Here is a 17,682-nt window from a genome sequence, read left to right on the forward strand (position 1 = left end):
CTAGTAGTCCATAAGCTGTGGTAAAAAGTGTACACCAGAAGGTAGAGCCCTGAGTGGGGACCCCAGGGCAGTTGGCACATCGTGCTGCTGCCCAGAAGGCCATTTTGCTGGAGAGCAGTTTTTAAACTCTTGCCTCCTTTGGGCTCCCTCATCAGAAACCATAAGCATTGGGTCTAAGGACTGGTTCTTTAGCTCCTATTCCCTCTGGTAGGTTAGCTCTCATTGCTGTTTGTCTGATTTCACTCCAGTTCTGCCTGGTTTTTGCACTCAAAGAGGCCTTTTGCCTCAGCAAACCCAAGCTTTTCAAGTCAGATTGACTTAGAAATTCTGGTTCTGGGGAGCCCACTGAACACAGTGACTGGGAAACAGGTAGAGGCAAGCACCCAGTCTGCAACTGCCACATGCCTCCAAGATTGTTGGAACATTCCAGAGTCTTCCACTGAAGGAAAGGAGCCTTTTCCTTGTTCTTTTTTCTTTCTTTCTTTCTTTCTTTTTAACTCCATATTCTCTATCCACGAGCTGGTGTACATTAAGCTTTTGTCCCTTCCCTGATCCTAGGAAGTCCTTTGTTCCTGGGCAGAGACCCGGTCCACTTCTGGGGGAGGTTGCTGGAACTCTTGGGTTCCAGTTGAAAGCTTATCCAACCAGGTTATAATCACCTTGTCATTTGGCTCCCCTCCCTCCTAGAAAGTCTGGTCTTTAGTTCTAGAAAAACTTAGACCCCTGACAACTTTATAGATAGAGCTACAGTCGTTATAAGAGTCTGCTCATAGGAAGCTTTTCCTTCTAGCAGGCCTCTCAGCTGGCCTTGACCGAGGCCAGGTTAGTGCATCCGGAAGCGGCAGGCAGAACTGATCAGAGTGAGGTGGTAAATGCAGCTGCAGCTGGGGCTGGGGCTGGGGCTGGGCCGGTGGTGGTTGGGGCGGGGACAGTGGTTTGTTTTTAGTTCAGCTGTTGGATCAGCGGGTTTTGATTTTGTTGCTAGAATATATGCTTTTCTGAGGTTTGTATGTACTAACCATTGCCCTTCCCCACCTCACAGAATGTCACATTAAAGCCCAGGCAAATTCTACTCTTTCTGTTCATCTGTGTAGGGAACTCTCAACTTTGGTGGGATCAGGGTGGGCAACGGACCGACAGAGGAGGATGCTGAGATTATTCAGCATGACCAGCTCTCCACCCACTCAGAGGACGCAGAAGAGGTAAGATCCAGTGGCATGGGCTTCCTCTCCTTCTCCTGGGGGTCAGCCCTCGTCTTATGTGCAGAAGTGGCCTCCCTCTGGTCTTCTTGAAAAATGAAAATGCTCATATTAGTGATCAGCCTGCCTTCTGGCCCTCTTTAGGCAGCACAGCTTTTTCCAGCTGGCCTACTGCGAGCTCCGGGTGGCCCCTCCAGTACCCGCAGCAGTTGTGGTTGCTTGTCCGAGCTCACTGAATTCTGAGTTGCCCGCAGTACTCTGCATGCCAATCTCAGTGACTAACTATGCTCCTGGGGACCAAGGGCAGAGGAGGCCCAGGCTTCCCCACTCTTGTTACCAGAAACACAGCCCCCTTAGGGCAGCTTCTTCTTCCCTTTCCCCTTCCAGGAATGGTTCCAGTTGGAACTGTAACCACGGGTATTTTTCAAGTCTTGTCCCACTAATGGGCTCTTTTTTTTTTTTCCCCCAAGATTTTATTTATTTATTTGACAAGAGAGAGAGAGTTCACAAGCAGGCAGAGGGAGGGGGGAAGCAGGCTCCGCGCTGATCAGAAAGCCTGATGTGGGGCACAATCCCAGGAGCCCAAGATCACGACCTGAGTTGAAGGCAGAGGCCCAACCCAATGAGCCACCCAGGCGCCCCAACTAATGCACTCTTACTACAAATATATTACCTGAGCTTTTAAAAAATGTTACTTGCCGACCTTTTACAGGGAGAGTGAAAAGTAGTAAAGTCAAATTAGACTTTTCCTTAAACCTCCACCCCCAGGCTGTTTTTTAAAATCCAGTCTCCTTGCCTGACCACTCACACTACAAAGTCTCTGAATTGAACTTTTGAATGTCATCTGTTCATTATATTGTCTCTCTCTCTCTCTCTCTTTTTTTTTTTTTTTTTTTTTGCATTATATGCTTTTTGAAGCAAATAGAATAGGAATTAGGGAACCAGGTGACTAAACTTCTCAGTCTGTCTGACCGCTTCCCCCATGTGTATGACATTTTTAAAAGATATTGTAAGGGTTGGGGTGCCTTTAAAAGAGATGTATCTTTTAATGCTGTAAATCCCGCTGGGTTTGCTTTCTGCGTGTGCTGAGGAGGCCTGCCTCCAACGCATTAGGCCCATTTAACATCCACAGTTTTCCCCGGGAAACAGTCCGTAACCTTGTGCTCGTGACTTGTGACCGTGTGTGGCATGGCTTCCCACTAAGTGTAAATTTGTGTTTACAAGCCTACCGAGGATGAAGTGGTAAGAAACAAGCTGGCTTTGCCTTCATGTTTATCTGGGGCTTCTCTTCCCATCCTTGTGATCACTCTGCTGACCCTGCTGCAGCCGGGGGCCACACACGACACCCGCGCATCCCGCATCTCACGGGCCATGTCTCTAACCAGTGCGTGAACCTGTGTTCTGAAAAAGCTCATCTCCATTAACTGCATCTCATGTCGGTCACCTCTGTCTTTGTTTCACTGACTTTGCTGATCTAATCCCTCTGAGAATGGCTTTGAAAGGAGCTGCAAGTAATGTCTGCTTTGGCATTCTTGAAGTGACCCCCCTTGGGGGTTAGATCCCATTGGTCTTGGCCTTCCTCTCCTGTGGTGTTATGTATGGTCCGGTCGCTCTGCCGCTGGGAGTAGCTGTTTCCTCCTTGCTCTCTGAGAGCTTGTGAGTAAAGCTTACCCTTCCTCCCTGTCTGAGATGCAGCCAGTCTCTTCCTCCTGTCCTCATCAGCTTGATGATGCTTGAAGTGAGAATTGCTGGACCTTCACTTGGGGTCCACTCTATCTCCCTGTGACCCAGATGGGAGGTAGAAAGCTTTCAAAAAGGAGGCTTTGTCTCTCCAATGTATTCCAGAAAAAAACAATCCCATTTGCGTGAAAGGAGTTCATATTATACCAGGTAATAGAAACAAAGTTGGCCATTCAGGCCACATTTGGAGTAGAAGGCCTTCTAGCTTAGCAGTAATTCATTTAGTGATACACAAATTTTAAATTGATTTTTTTTATTTTTAAAGGCCTTGCTGCACTGTTTGCATCTTCCCCCAAAACTTTTCTCTAAAATATATAGACCCATGAACCTTCCCTCTCCTGGCTCTCCTAGTCCTCTCTAAAAGAGGAGTGGGATGGGAACAGGAAGACCTTGGCTGTTCTGTGTAAAACCAGACCATGCTCGGTCTTCCTGAAGGCTGGAGAGCCTCATTCACTGGCCTCCAGGAGCCCCCGTGTTCCTGTGAGCTGCTCACCTGCACATAGTGACTGGTCGAACTGCTTGGAAGGGCTGGCGGGGAGTGTGTTCCGTGTTAGTGAGGAGCCCAGGCCTCTCCCAGTAACATAGCCTCCAACAACACTGCTCTTTCTAAGTGTCTTCTAGTAGAGCACCCAATGCGTGGTCATCATCAGAATGGTCCACATTAGTGAGCCATGTCCCAGGGGCTTTGGATGTCCACACAAGATGGACTGTAATTCAGCCTCCCTAGTCTCTGGCCCCTCAGCTCCCTCAAGGGTTCAGCGTCCCATGGCTTCCTAAACAATGATGACATTTTATCTTTATCAGGCACATGTATGGTGTAGTGCTCCACAGCCAGATTTAGATGAACTGTTAAAATTATCTAAAGATTTCAAACAAAACTTTTCTTTTCTTTTTTTTTTTTTTTTTAAAGTTCAGCCTAATTCTTCTAGAACGTCCCCTTTTTGCTTGGCTGTGAAAACCCATTTGCCCCACGTAGGCCATTATTCCAGCCTTGGTGAAGCTGTAGTTCCTCTCCCTGGGAAGCACTTAGTCCAGTTGTGAACCAGGGCCAGGCTGGCTGATCTTCTGGGAAGTCTTGAAAGGCTGTAACCATTCAGCAGGGGTCAGTGGCACCTCTCCCTGCTGTCATCTCACCAGGTGTGGCCATCCCACACACCCAGCCGTGTACTCATTCCATCCGTTCGTGTGTTTTTTTCATCCCACTCACCCATCCATCCATCCAGTCATCCCACTTACCCATCTGTCCACCCCACCCGTTCATTCGTCTCGTGCGTCCGTCTGCCCACCCATCCTCCATCTGTCCATCCCACCCACCCGTCCATCCATCCATCTGTTCATTCATCCTACCCACCCATCCATCCATTAATTCTTTTATCCCACCCATTCATTCATTCACCCTCTGTGTGCCAAGCACTGCGGTGCTACAGAAACTGCAAGAAGAAAAACATAGATGTTGCCTTCGCGGAACTCCCAGCCCAACTGAAGAAACAGCCTGGGTGACAGATGGCGTGATTAAGATGTGCCCAGGATGCTGTGGGAACACGGAAAGAGGGCACCTGACAGGCACTGGGGTTGGGGTGGAGAAGAGGTCGACCAGGAAGTGATTCCCTACAGAGATTGTTGCTAACTTAGTCCGGTCAAGCAGGAGTCTTTGTGGGGGCTGGGTGTATACACCATCAGTGTGTATAGTTATCGGAAAGACCCAGGCATGTGGGTCCATCACGTGTTGGGGGTAAACAGGCACACAGCTTGGCTGGAGCTCAGGGACAGGAATTGGAGACCAGTGAGAGGGGCGCCTGGAGGTTGCAGAAACTCACCATGGTACCGAGTGTTTGAATAGTAAGGAGCGATCAGAAGGCGGGGGCAGCTGGAAGTGTCACAGCCTGTGTGCATTGCTGAAATGCTCTAGTGGGTGTGTTCTAGGGGATATTGGATTGGCGAGGGGTCACAGTGTGGAGGCATGGAGACCAGCTAGTTTGATATGAGTCATGAAAGAATCAGGAGGCCTGAAGTGAGGCGTTGCAGAGGAGTTGGAAAGGAAGGGACAGCTAATGAGATCAAGGAAGTTAGAGCTACAGGTCCCAGGACCTCAGTGAATGTAGGCGGTGAGAGTGAGTGAGGATTCCAGATTGACTTCCAGGCTCGGGTGCCTGCAGCCCTAGTGATGACACTGTTAGACGTGGGCCCTAGAGTAGGAACAGGTCCTGGTGGGGTCAGAGGAGAGCAATGAATGAGCGTGGGGGCATGGAGTTTGAAGTGCCTCTGGCTCACTGGGAAGGGATGTAGCACGGCCCGTGGGGAACAGGGAAAGTGGAAATGAAGGTGTCCGTCGGCGAGTCACTCCTACGGGTGGCCGTCCAAGACTGAGCGGCCACACTGCAAGAGAAGTGTGAGAGCTGAGGCTGGACCTCCAACATTTAAGGAAGAATCAAGATGGAGACTGGGAAGGAGCATCCGGGGAGGTAGGAGGAAAACTGAGGACAGGGGAGCGTCTCCAGAGCGAGGAGGAAAAGGCAACAGTGAGAGGCACTGCAGGGGCTCAGTCAGGACACAGAATGTGTTAGACCTCACGCCTGGGAGGCAAGGGAGTGGGTCCTGGGAAGGTAGGGTCTGTCAGGTGGAGAGGGTGGAGGGCAGGGCCCAGGAGGTGAGGAGGGGAGGGGCCGCACACCTGGAGGAGAGTGTAGCCGGGAGACCCTAGCGGTCCTTCTCAGTCACAGCTGACTCCTGAGTCAGTGATAGGCTCCTAAGTGCTGGGCTGCATTTCACGATAAATCCTCACCCACTTGCTCCATTATATAGTGATGAAAACTTGCCCACGGTTACAAAGCAGGAAGTTAGGAAGAAAGTACAGGGAGAGTGTGGTAACACCCGGAAGGGAGGCTCCCTCTGTGTTCTCCATTCTTCTGGGAGGAACTCTGGATAAAATAAAACTGAAAAGGGGCCAGTTCTACAGGAAACCCAGCAGTCCGTGCTTTCGTGGAGCTCTTAGGAGCAGTGCTCCTGGGAGCCAGGACTGTCCTGCCTCTACAGGCTCTGGGGTGACAGCCAGCACTGGTGGGAAAGAGCTCTTAGCAGTGTTCTTGGGATTGGAGTAATGAAGATTTCTCTAGTTTTTAGGGTAACAGGCCTCTTTAGGAGGCCTGAAGAGCCTGTTACAGAAGAAAAGCCCAGAAATACTCCAAGTCAGGTGAGGGAAACTGAGGCAGTTGCCCAGAGATGGTGTGTTGGAGCTGGCCCCCCTCCCTCCTGGCCGCACCCCCGAGGCCTGGGCTGTGAGCACTTTACCCGCCAGCTCCTTCTCTCATCCTGCCTTCATGCAATTTCTCAGGACATTTCTTGTGTCCTTTGGGAGTGGAGTCATGTGAGTCTTGAAAGAAACTGGTGAGAAACAGACTCCGACCTGAAGGCAGGGCAGGCAGGGAGGCCCTGTGCTTCTGGGTTTCTGTGGGGGCTGTGTAGGAGGAGCCCGGGAAGGGCCCACCTCCTGTTTTTGGTGGCTGTGATTGCCCCACCTGGGGTGGGAGTTGGGGTCCCCGGAAGGATGCCTGGCTCCCCTCCAGTGCATGCCAGTAATTATTCCCTAGCCGCTCTTGGAGCGGGCTGCATGTGAACTCCTGCAGGCTTGTTCTAGCTCTACCCCTTTATTCTCGAAACAGTATTTGATGTGGGAAGGAAAGATGGAGAAAAGGAGCCTGAGAAAAACAGAAACAAAAAACAATAGATGTTCCATGTGGTCTCAGTCAACTGGAGGATTTGGGGAAACTTCTGTCAGAATTTCCATGTGTCATCTTCTCAGAAGCCACAAAAGAAAAAGGAGGTTATCTTGCTCCCAACAGGCCGTAAGAATAATAAGTGAAGTGACTGTAGAGGCTTAGTCTTGCCTTGGCAGCTTCTGGCCTGCAAGCCCGTCACCTGAAGCATGGCTGCCCAGGAAAAGCCCTCTGCTCTGAGGACTCGGAGGAAGGAGGAAGGAGGAGGTCAGCTGGAGGAGGCCCAGCAGCAGGGCCCTGGAGTCCCGCAGCCAGACAGCCCATTTCTCTGAGTGCTCTTAACTCGGCATACATTCCTCTCTCAAGCTTACAGCCTAGTGAGAAGAAAAACATGTGTTGAGAGTCATCTCGTTAAGATGGAGGTCATTAAAATGTAGTTTGTCAAGGGAAATGGGGTGTCCCAGTTGGGGGCTAAGCCAGGCAGGATTTCTGGGGATAACGTAGCTGAATCACCACCTGTGGTCAACACTGGGGGCTTCCTGGCCCGGATAGCCGTCAGTGCTGGTCCTCAGGCCCGGGCCCCAAGCTCCAAATGGCCACAGCCCCATCTGCACATCACCTCCCAGCCTCTGTCTTCTCTCTGGTTTACTTCCATGGCAGTTTGACTTTGGGGACACCATGGTCCACCAGGCCATCCACACCATCGAGTACTGCCTGGGCTGCATCTCAAACACTGCGTCCTACCTGCGGCTCTGGGCCCTCAGCCTGGCACATGCACGTGAGTGTATTTCTCTCTGGTGGGAAATTACAGGTTTCCCCTTCTCTGGGCACTTTCCCCGATGTGGGGCTTAAGTAGAGTGGAAATAACATAGAGGTCTGGAACTACTCAGTCTCCTGAATCCCGGGAGAAAGCCGTCCAAACGGGAGGACCAGCACTTTGCCACCTGAGCTATGTGCAGGGAGTCCCTGCAGGAAGCCGGGGTGCGGCAAACACTTGGGATGAGGGACGGCAGAGCAAAGTGGTAGGCCCACGGCATCTCTTGCCACGCTGAACCAGATGTCCTGTCTCTCTGCATTCCCCAGAGCTGTCTGAGGTGCTTTGGACCATGGTGATCCACATCGGCCTCAGCGTGAAGAGCTTGGCGGGAGGTCTGGCGCTGTTCTTCATTTTCGCCGCCTTTGCCACCCTGACCGTGGCCATCCTCCTGATCATGGAGGGCCTCTCGGCCTTCCTCCATGCGCTACGATTACACTGGTGAGCGGCAGCGAGTTTGGGGGGCTGGGATGTGTCCTTAGCTGCACGCAAGGCAGCTTTACTCTGGTACAGAATCCAGAGACACTGGGAAGTGTCTGCTTTCGTTCACATCATTATACCCAAGGACCTACATTAGGAGTGAGCATCAGGAAATGTCCACAGAATAGCACAGCTCACTTTTCAGAGCCTCCAGCGGAGAATTCTCTGGTGGGTGTTGTCAGATTCCCTCTCCCTGCCTTTAGCTTTCTTCACTGCTCTTGATTATGGCTTAAAAGCCCTGCTGAGGGTGTTGGTTTGTTTGGTTTTTGTTTTTTGTTTTATTTTGTTTTGTTTTGTTTTGTTGCTCTGGCATAAACTTTCTCCTGTCTTCAGAGCAATGGAAGCAACTCTGGAATCGATTTTCAGTCCGGGAAGGTGCTAGAACACACTGTACCCCAGTTTTGTCCCCCTCATTCTGTCACTGTGCCAGTGTCTTTGCGTAGGAGCCCTGGCAGCCCCATGTGGGTAGGGGGGTTCCTGCTTCCACCCTGAAGCAGCTTCTTCAGAAGGGCAGGTTTGGATTTGTTTGTTTTCCTTAAAGTATTTGGTGGCTTTTAATGGCTCTGTCTGGAGAGAGCTAGCTCAGTCCCAGGGAGTGGGAGAGGTGGAGTCTGGTCTAGGCAGTGACCCTGTGGCCTCAAGGTAGGATTACCAGGTTTGGCAAATACAATTACAGGACACCCAGTGACATTTGAATTTCAGGTAAACAACTTTTTTTTTTGTAGTATAAGTATTTCCCAAATATACATGGGATATACTAAGCACTAGCATCCTGTACTTCATCTGGTTTCCCTACCTCAAGCTCTCCCTCTTTTGAGTCTCTACTTCGTCCTTTATGTCATGATTCTCCCTCTCTTTTTGCGTCTCAAACCCCAATGGCTGTGGAAGCTCTGGACCCTGTCTCTAGAGAAACACCCCCACCAACAGTCTTACCCGTTAATGGGGTCACAAACTCAGGAACCCTAACCGTAGGAACTCCTAGACGAGAGGGCCTATGGTGCCAATGATTTCGAGATCAGAGGGTGTATGGAATGTCTCATGACATCAGTTTTCTAACCCTGAACCCAAGGATCCTCTTCCCCATTCCCCTTATCTTTGGTTTTCCTCCTGACTTGGTTATGCCGAGCCCCCTCCAGGATTCCTCTGTTTGCTGTTCTAAAGGACGGGAACGTAAGGCATGGCAGAGCGGGGCGTAACTGGGACTTGCTCTTCCCTCAAAAGCTCTTTTAAAATAACCCATCCTCTGGCTGGCTTTCCTCCCCCTTGCCGCCCTCCTCCTCACCCAGCTGTTGTTTATTGACTGTCCAGCCAGGAGGTTCGGGGCGCTGTGTGGCTCCGACTGCTGGCCCGCTGCCCGTTCTCAGCTTATCAGCACGCTCTCTCCCCAGCACACTTCCTCACCCGCTCGGTATGAGGGAATGTCTGTGTAGCCAGCCTGTGGTGACTCACTGTCTCTTCCTTCCTTTCCTAGTCACTTCTCTGTCTCATGAGCCCTGGGCTTGAGGGGCCAGTTGCCACCCCACCTGAATTCCAGCCCAAGAGGGAGGCCTGTCACCTCCTCCCTTGGGCGGGCTGGGAGCAGTCACGGTGCTGGATCAGAACTGTCAGAGCAGTGAGCCAGGCACACCGCCGTCACCTGAGCCTGGGCCTAATCTCCAGAGTGAGCAGAGGCCGCTTGGGAGGCCATGTTCTATTGGGGCCAGAAGGATTATTTCTCCCTCGGGCTTACCTGTGGCCTTCAAGTGAAGGTGTCTTCCCTCGGCCCCATGAGTGAGCCCAAGAACCTAATGAGTGACAAGAGAGCAGGCTTCAAATTAGGCCCACCTGGGTTCAAATTCCGGCTCTGCTGTCACTGGCTGCCTGACCCTGAGAAGAGCACTTACCTTTCTGGACCTCACTTTCAGGTGGGGAGAGGATGGTGTCCGTGTAACATGGTCGCTGTGATAAATAGGAAATAACGCGCACACCAGGTGCCTGTGGCAGTGGCTGGGCTCCTCAGAAACTGACGTTTGAGTGCAGATCACTTAGAAGCGGGCTGCCCTAAGGAGAGGGCATCTTGGTGGCAGTCCCTCGCAAAGAAACTGCTTTTAGTGTTTCAAGAGGGGAGCCCCCCCCCCCCCCGCAAGACAGGTACAGTCTCATCAGACAACCTTGTGGGTTGTGGAGGTAGAGAAGAGAAACATGAAGCTCCTTTGTCCAGCTTTCAGAATCCCGTTGTTGGAGGCCCGTTTGGAGCATTGCCCTGACTGAAAGGGGGTGAATGAAACCGGTGCTCGTGCTCCCCCTCCTGGCCAGATGTGGATGTGAGGCAGGGATTCAGGGCCTGCTAGTCCCTGTCCCCACCACCGCTGGGATGCAGGAATTCTGAGTTGTGGCCCTCTTGTGAGGCTGGGGACAGCGGGTCCTGCTGAAAATGGGTGCTTGACATTGCTGTATTTTTCCTGGGGTCCAGCCTGGACGTCCTCATAACTGTCACTGTATCCTTGGCTGTCAGCTGGGGTTTCCTGATCCTATGCAAGGGCTGCCCCATTACAAGAGCTCTGGATGTCTTCAGTGGGGACAAGAACAACATCATACACCACTAGTGTGAGATTCATGTAGGGTCCAAAGGAGGTGGGTGATATATTTGAAACCAAGAGTGAACAGGTTACTGTCTAGCTATTCATTCCGTGTCCTTCTGAGTTACATGTCTCTCTCTCTTTTGCCTAATGTCATAGATGTCTTTCCTTGCGCAGGAAAGGCAAAGGCAGGGATAGGATTTGTCAGTTTGTGGACACCAAACTGACTTCAGTAGAAAGGCTGTTGCCTCCTGGCCCACTTTCAGGAACCAAATCCCTTCTTACTGAGCAGATACACATGCATGTCGATGTGCACACGTGTGCACTCACGGATTTGTTGAAGGGCAAAGGAAGGTGGGGACCAGGCTGTCATAAAGAGTGGAGTGGTGGCGCGCACAGGACACCACGGGAGAGTTGCAGGAACAGCTGGCCTGGAAGTGAGTACCCCTGGAGCGGAGTTCCTGGCTGCTGTCATTCCCCTGGGCTGGCATGGGGGCCGTCGGACAGATTTGTGCTCCAGGCCCTGGGCTGCTCAGAGAGCGACAGAAAGGGCCCGAGAAGCAGCTCAGCCCCAGATCATCTTTCTAAAACTGCCTCTTTCCACTCACATGCCTGCCAGGAAAGGGAGGAGACCCAGGACTCCTTTCCCCTTCCTTCACTCAAGGAAACAGGTTTCTGGTTACATAGCGGTGCCGAGCGCTCCGGCAACTCCCCCTTACCCTTCGGGTCACGGGGTGGCCTCTGCCAGGTACTGCAGCCGGGAGGGAAGGGGTGGGAGGGAGGAACCCATCTGACTTCCTGAGGCCGGGCCTCCTCACAACTGTGGAATTCTAGAGGTGGCTTGGGCCATGGTAGGGCCCTAGAGACTCCCTGAGTAGTGTAGTCGACTCCCAAAATAAGAGGAACTTGCAGGGCTGTGAGCAGGGCACTCGAGGCCCCTGCGCAAAGAACTTGATGTTTGTACTTTCTCAGGAAACACTCATTTTCCTGACTGGGAGGGAGAAAAGGGTGGGGAGCCCGATAGGGAGATTGCTTTCCAGCTTTGTTCTAGGAGGTTGGAGTAAGTGAGGCTGAGAAGGGACAGGAAGTCGGCCTGACCCCAAGATGCCCTAGGGTGTCCGTGGTGGTGGCCACCTGAACCCTCTAACCACAAGCAGTCGCTCGAGGTAGAAGGAGTATCGGGCCATGTGCCAGAGGGACCACCCATGTGCTCACACAGCAGAAGTCATCCGCCTGCATCTCAGACCCCTGGAGCCCTTCCTTCCCGCTGGGCCCCTGGGTAGGTAAGGCACACAGAGGAATGCCAGAAGGATGGTGATCCCACGGGCTTCGGAAAACTTCCTGAAGCTCCTATTCCATTCGTCCATTTTGGAATTTGAATTGTTTGTGTGATTAGCCAGCCAGGGGGTCAGAGTTCTGCGCCCCTCGTAGACCCTAAGGTGACTTGGCCACCATCTCGCCACATGCCATGCAGATGGCATATGTCGATCTCTTTCCGGTTGTTCAGAAATGCCCTTGCCATATGCAGACAGCCTGCTTGGCGGGAAGCATGCAGTCCCGACAGCAGTGGGTGAAAAGCAGGAACCTACCCCATCCCTACCTAATGCCCCCAATGGAGGCCTAAATAGCTGTAGCTTCTGGGACTTCTCAGGGGGTTGGGACGGGGGAACGAGTCCAGATCCCGGTTTGAAATTGCTCTTGCCAGGAATCCTGTGACTTCAATGTGAAGCCCCTTCCCCCGGGTCCTATTTTCCCTTGGCCCAGGGAACCCTCCGGAGTCTGGGAGGCTTTGGGATTTGGGCCCAGCCCCTGGAATGTGGGGCTGGGAGGAGAAGGCCGCCTGTTCTTAACGCCCCCGCAGAAAATTCTGTTCACCTCTTCTCCCCAGGGGTTGCAGCCAGCAGCTCTGCAGTGTCCTCTGCCAGCCCTGCAGGGCTGAAGGGGCCTCTGAGGACCTCTGAGGGCTACTATCAGACCGTCCCTGCTGCACATGGTCCTTCCTGTGCAGGCCTCTGGGCTTGGAGGCAGGACAGAGTCCCGCCCTAGGTCCCAGCCTCCAGCCCCCAGCCCCTCTGTCCTTTGCAGGGCTTCTGCTGGTGCCCCCAGGGTCACACAGTGCTGAGTGGAAACTATTCCTCAGGGCAGCTCTCCTTGGCTTTTTTATCCTCTGATTCATGCATTTTTCTGCCCATATTTGGTGGTGATTTGGTTGCTGGGCGGCCCTCCAGGAAGTGTGCAAGGGAAGCTTGGCCTGCAGCCTGGCTCTGCTTCCAGGAGGGCCGGCTTCCTGCCCCTCAGAGTTGGAGAGGGCCCCAGGGAGGCGGTCGGCGATGGCTGCTGGGCTCCCTGGGAAAGGAGGTGAAGCTCTGCTTTTCCTTTCAGCCCCTGAGAGAAGAATTCGTTCTCAGATGTTTTTGTCGTTGGAGAATATTTTTACCATTACTTGGAGAAGACTCCCCCCCCCCCCGCCCTGCTCCCCACACCATCCCACCCCCGCAACTCCTGGGAATTTCCTCCCCAAAGCCTCCAGCCTTCACTCGAAACCCTCCCTTCTCCTTCCTCCTGCAAGAGAAGAGACAAGGGCACTTGCCGGAGTCCCTGGCGCTGAGCTCTGCCACGCTGGGGCTTCCCTGAGAGGTCGGCCGTGAGCCCCTGAGCCCTGGCCAGGAGCTGGTGTCTAGTCTCATTGCCCTTAAGAGACTCAAAGCAATGGCACTTTTGCACATGGCTAACAAAGAGTTTTGCGTAAACACACTCTGCTTAGCAGGAAGGAGCAGGAAGGACAAACCAGTGAGGAGGTACGCGGCACTCACTCCTGCCTTGCCAGAGTGCCTGGCCGAGGGCAGGCCCCGGCTTCAGAAGCAGGGCTTGTGCGCACTGTGGGAAGCAGGCTAAGGCCTGGGCTCGGTGGGTGGCAGAAGGCTGAGCTGTTTGCCCAGGCTCAGCTAGGAAAGTGAGGTCTCTAGCAGGAGGGTCAGAGCTTCCTTTTAGCCCCTGGGAAGCCCCAAAAGGATTCTGTGGAATGATGGCTTTCCTTTTCCCTTTCCCCAGGGTCGAGTTCCAGAATAAATTCTACAGCGGAACTGGTTTCAAGTTCCTACCCTTCTCCTTCGAGCACATTCGGGAAGGGAAGTTTGACGAGTGAGCCCGTCGTGCGGCTGTGTGCCGGCAGGCTGCCCTCCCCACTCCTGCCACAGTGGTTAGCTGTGCGCCTCTTGCCTGTTGGTCGTGTTCCCTGGGTATCGGGGTATTTGTGTCATCCCCGCCACCCCTCCCCCAGCCACCTGTGAGTCATTTAGATAGATCCGTCCCTCCCTGGGTCCTCTGCCACCGCCAACGTCATGTGTAGTGTAGTGATTTTCTAGAGAGAAGCCGGGCTCTGGCTGTCACTCCTACCCACTGGGCACTGGCCTTGCCCTCCCAGCCTCCGTCCAGCCAGAGGCAGCCCCTTCTCTGTCCCCCGGTGATGAACAAGTTTGTGCATTTTACACTTGAGCCCGAAGCCCACGGAAGGAGCGCCGTCCCTATATACACCAGGACTTGGAGCCCCCCTCCCTGCCATTCTAGTTACCGGTTGGGGGCAGGGGTGCCCTTTAACACACCCCCACTCTTGTGTTAGCAGGGAGAGGGTCCAGGAGGTGGTGTTGCTGTCCTCTGCCCATCCCGTCTGGTCTTCAGGGCAGTTGTTAATCAGGAATTCAGCTGGACCCGACTGTGCCGCTGTGTGTGGCTTCGCCCTGTCACTCCCAAGAGTCCCCGGGGACCGCACACCACCTCCCTAATCCTCGCCCTCTCCTCCCTCCCAGAATCCCCTCCTGCTCCCTACCGCTGTGTACCCGGCACAACAGCACAGCTGGGTCTCTGCGCAGAGAGACTCTCCTGTGGCTTCTCAGGCGGAGCTGCAGGCCCTGCTGCAAGCAGGCCCTCGGGGCAGAGGCTTCGAACTGGTGCTGTTTTCCTGGCGCAGTCCCCAAGACATTCCCCTACCCCTAATCATGAGTCTCTAGGTCAGGACCATAGTCATCCAGGGTGGTTCTGCCGGCAGACCTGCCTTCTCTGCCCCCCAGTGCCCCTCTGCACTTCTACTGGGGACCCTGGTCAAGGGAGTGCGGTCCTGGTCCTGGGCAGTGAAGGTCAGGGCCATTTACAGTCTGTCAGTGGGAGGCTGGGCCAGGGCTGCAGTGCGCTGCTTGTGAGAGCTGCGGGGCCTTACCCTGTGGGCGGATGGGCAGCACCCCCCAGGGGACCACCTCTCCGGTCATCCCCATGCTGGGCTATGGCTTTCAGGGCCTTTAATCATGTGTTGACACAGCAGCCCAGGCTGCTTCAGCTAAATTGAACCCTGGGCCCCCAGTGGAGGAGATAATCCCGTGAATTGGCCAGGGCCCTGTGCTCCACCCACCCGGGCTTTTCTGAGTGAGGCACTTAGAGCCTCTCCTGGGCATGGGCCACCCGAGCTTCCTCGTGTGCTGGCCAGTGTGGCCCTGTGTTGAGCCCCCTCCCCTCTGGGCCCCGTGGTTTACATGTGACCTTTGCTCTGTTTACAGCAGGGTTTGAAGCAGAGCTCTTAGGAACCCTGCCCAAGGCCCTTCTGTTCACGTATTCCTATGCTAAATAAAGTGTGTTTGACTCTACCAGGGAGCCTGCCTGTCCTTGTGCCCACAGCCCCTGTGCCCACGCCCCTGCCCCTGCCCCTCCCCCAGCACATCTGCTTCCCTGTGATCAGAGGCCACAGCTGCAGGCCAGACAGTTTGTGAAATTCTCACCTCTCACGTTTCCCAGGCGCCTTCCCCTCCCTCGAGCCCAGCAGCTCTGCAGATAGCTCCGGTGGGGAGGGACCTAGGGACCTGTCCTCCTCTTCCTTTCCTACACTGCCCCCCCACTGGGCAGGGGAAGAGGGGGCCTGGGCAGCTGCCCACCCGCATCTGCCTCTTCTGCAAGTGTGCTTCCCAGGACTCAGTAGCCTGGCCCTTCTGATCCCTGATGCCCTTGGCCTTGGTGTAAGTGGAGACTCTGCGTGGGGTTCCTCAGGGCAGCAGGAGGATGTGAGGTGCTGAAGTCGGCAGGTGGCTGAAGAGGCAGCAGGCGGGGCGGGCAGGGAGGGCGAGGTCTCCCTCCTAACTGCCGTGTCAGGCACCCACATTCTTCCTCCCCATTCCTCCTGGGGCCTCCAGGACAGGGCTGCGGAGGAATGTGAGCAGCAGGCCAACAGCTGCTGCTCGGGAGGGGTGAGGCGGGGCGAGGAGGGGCAGGAACACCCTGTTTCATGTTCCCCTTCCTCGAGCCCTCTCCTCCCCACAGGCCACCTACTCCGGAACAGGCCCGTGAGTGCGGCACCCGCACCTGGCTTCAGGCCCCCGCAGGTCGAGCCTTCATGGGGCGGAGCGCTTGCAGCCTCTGCTCCGTTACCGACTCAAAAGGAGAGAGATTTGGAATCAGTGGAATGAGAGTCCAGAAGTAAATTTACTTTGTGGGAGATTGAGCTTCCACAAAGGGGCCAGGACAGTTCAGTGTGGAAAGAACAGTCTTGAACAAGTGGTATTTGTACAACTGGGTATCCTCGTGCGAACGAACACATTTGGACGGCAGCCCCCACACCGTATTTAAAATGAACTCAAAGTAGGCTACATTTTTTTCTCAATGTAAAAGTTAAAAACTAAAATTCCTACGGGGAATTACAGGAGAATGTTTTCGTGAGCTTGGGTTAGGGGATGATTTTTAGATACAACCCTAAAAGCAAAGCGACAACCAGATAAAAGAGGGGCGCCCAGGGGGCCAGTGGGTTAAGTGTCCGACTGTTGTTTCAGCCCAGGTCCTGATCACAGGGCTGGGAGATCAAGCCTGGCATTGGACTCAGCACTCAGTGCAGCATCTGCTTGAGTTTATCTCCCTCTTCCTCTGCCCCAGCCCCACCTCCCACCTCTCTCTCTCTCTCAAATAAGTAAATCTTAACAAAAAAGGAAAGATAAGAGCCTTAGGGCCGCCTGGGTGGCTCAGTCGGTTGAGAGTCCCAAATCTTGAGCTGAAGGCAGACGTCTAACCACCCAGGCACCCCTAAATAACTTAATTTAAAAGGTAAAATTAGGTGCACCTGGGTGGCTCAATGGGTTAAAGCCTCTGCCTTCGGCTCAGGTCATGATCCCAGGGTCCTAGGATCAAGCCCCACATCGGGCTCTCTGCTCAGCGGCAAGCCTACTTACTCATCTCTCTCTACCTGCCTCTCTGCCTACTTGTGATCTCTGTCTGTCAAATACATAAAGTCTTTAAAAAAAATTTTTTTTTTAATAAAAGGTAAAGTTAGGGAAGCCTAGGTGGCTCAGTGGCTTAAATGTCTGCCTTTGGCTCAGGTCATGATCCTAGGGTCCTGGGATGGATCCTAGGCTCCTTGCTCAGCTTGGAATCTCCTTTTCCTTCTCCCTCTTCCTCTGCCCCTCCCCCTGCTTGTGTGCATTCTCTGTCAAATAAATAATTTTTTTAAATTTATTTTTAAAAATCTTAAAAAAATAAAAGGTAAAAACATTAACTTTTAATTTAAAAAAGGAAAGGATTTGAGTAAACATTTCTAGGAAGAAAACTACACAAATGAACAATTAGCCCATGAAAAGATTCTTAGCATCATTAGGGAAACTCAAATCAAAACCATAAGAAGATCTGCCACATCAAGCCCGCCATGAAAGGCAGGAATAAAGGGAAAATTAAAATTGTGGACAAGGATGCAGAGGAATTGGAACTGCAGTGTGGGGCTGAGGGATTGGAAATGGTGCAGCTCCTTCAGAAAGCAGCTCTGGCAATTTTTAAAACATTGAATCTAGGGGCTCCTGAGTGACTCAGTTGAGTGGCTGCCTTTGGCTCAGGTCATGATCCCAGGCTCTTGGGATCGAGCCCCACATCGGGCTCCCTGCTCAGTGGGAGGCCTGCTTCTTCCTCTCCCTCTGCTGCTCTCCCTGCTCATTCTCTCACTCAAATAAATAAATAAAAACTTAAAAAAACAAAAAAAGCATCAAGCTAAGAAGCCAGATGCGAGACCAAATAACGTGTGATTCCTTTAATGTGAAATGTCTGGAATGGGTGGCAGATCCGTAGAGACAGAGAGTAGACTGGCAACCGGATGGGCTGGGACCCAATTAAAATGACATCAGTGACTGCTAGTAGGTATAGGGTTTCTTTTGGGGAATGAT

The 17,682-nt window shown here is 53.2% G+C and overlaps 1 protein-coding gene across 6 annotated transcripts in view; it reads left to right on the forward strand.

Moving 5' to 3' along the window:
- The window catches only part of ATP6V0A1 (ATPase H+ transporting V0 subunit a1), a 65,773-nt gene extending 50,635 nt beyond the window's left edge, over positions 1-15,138 (forward strand). For 3 of the 6 annotated variants that reach the window (XM_013045938.2, XM_013045937.2, XM_004772685.3), the window contains exons 18-22: positions 1,095-1,202; positions 2,424-2,441; positions 7,313-7,430; positions 7,736-7,907; positions 13,556-15,138. In XM_013045938.2, coding sequence (XP_012901392.1) covers positions 1,095-1,202; positions 2,424-2,441; positions 7,313-7,430; positions 7,736-7,907; positions 13,556-13,649 — 510 coding nt within the window. In that variant the 3' untranslated portion in view covers positions 13,650-15,138. Of the gene's footprint in view, positions 1-1,094; positions 1,203-2,331; positions 2,442-7,312; positions 7,431-7,735; positions 7,908-13,555 lie in introns of those variants that run through there. The other 3 variants (XM_004772684.3, XM_004772686.3, XM_013045939.2) reach the window with 2 other exon arrangements.
- Positions 15,139-17,682: the final 2,544 nt, after the last annotated feature.

Source organism: Mustela putorius, unplaced genomic scaffold (assembly GCF_011764305.1).
Source record: "Mustela putorius furo isolate JIRA1106 unplaced genomic scaffold, ASM1176430v1.1 tig00000487_pilon_pilon_pilon, whole genome shotgun sequence".
NCBI classification, from domain to species: domain Eukaryota; kingdom Metazoa; phylum Chordata; class Mammalia; order Carnivora; family Mustelidae; genus Mustela; species Mustela putorius.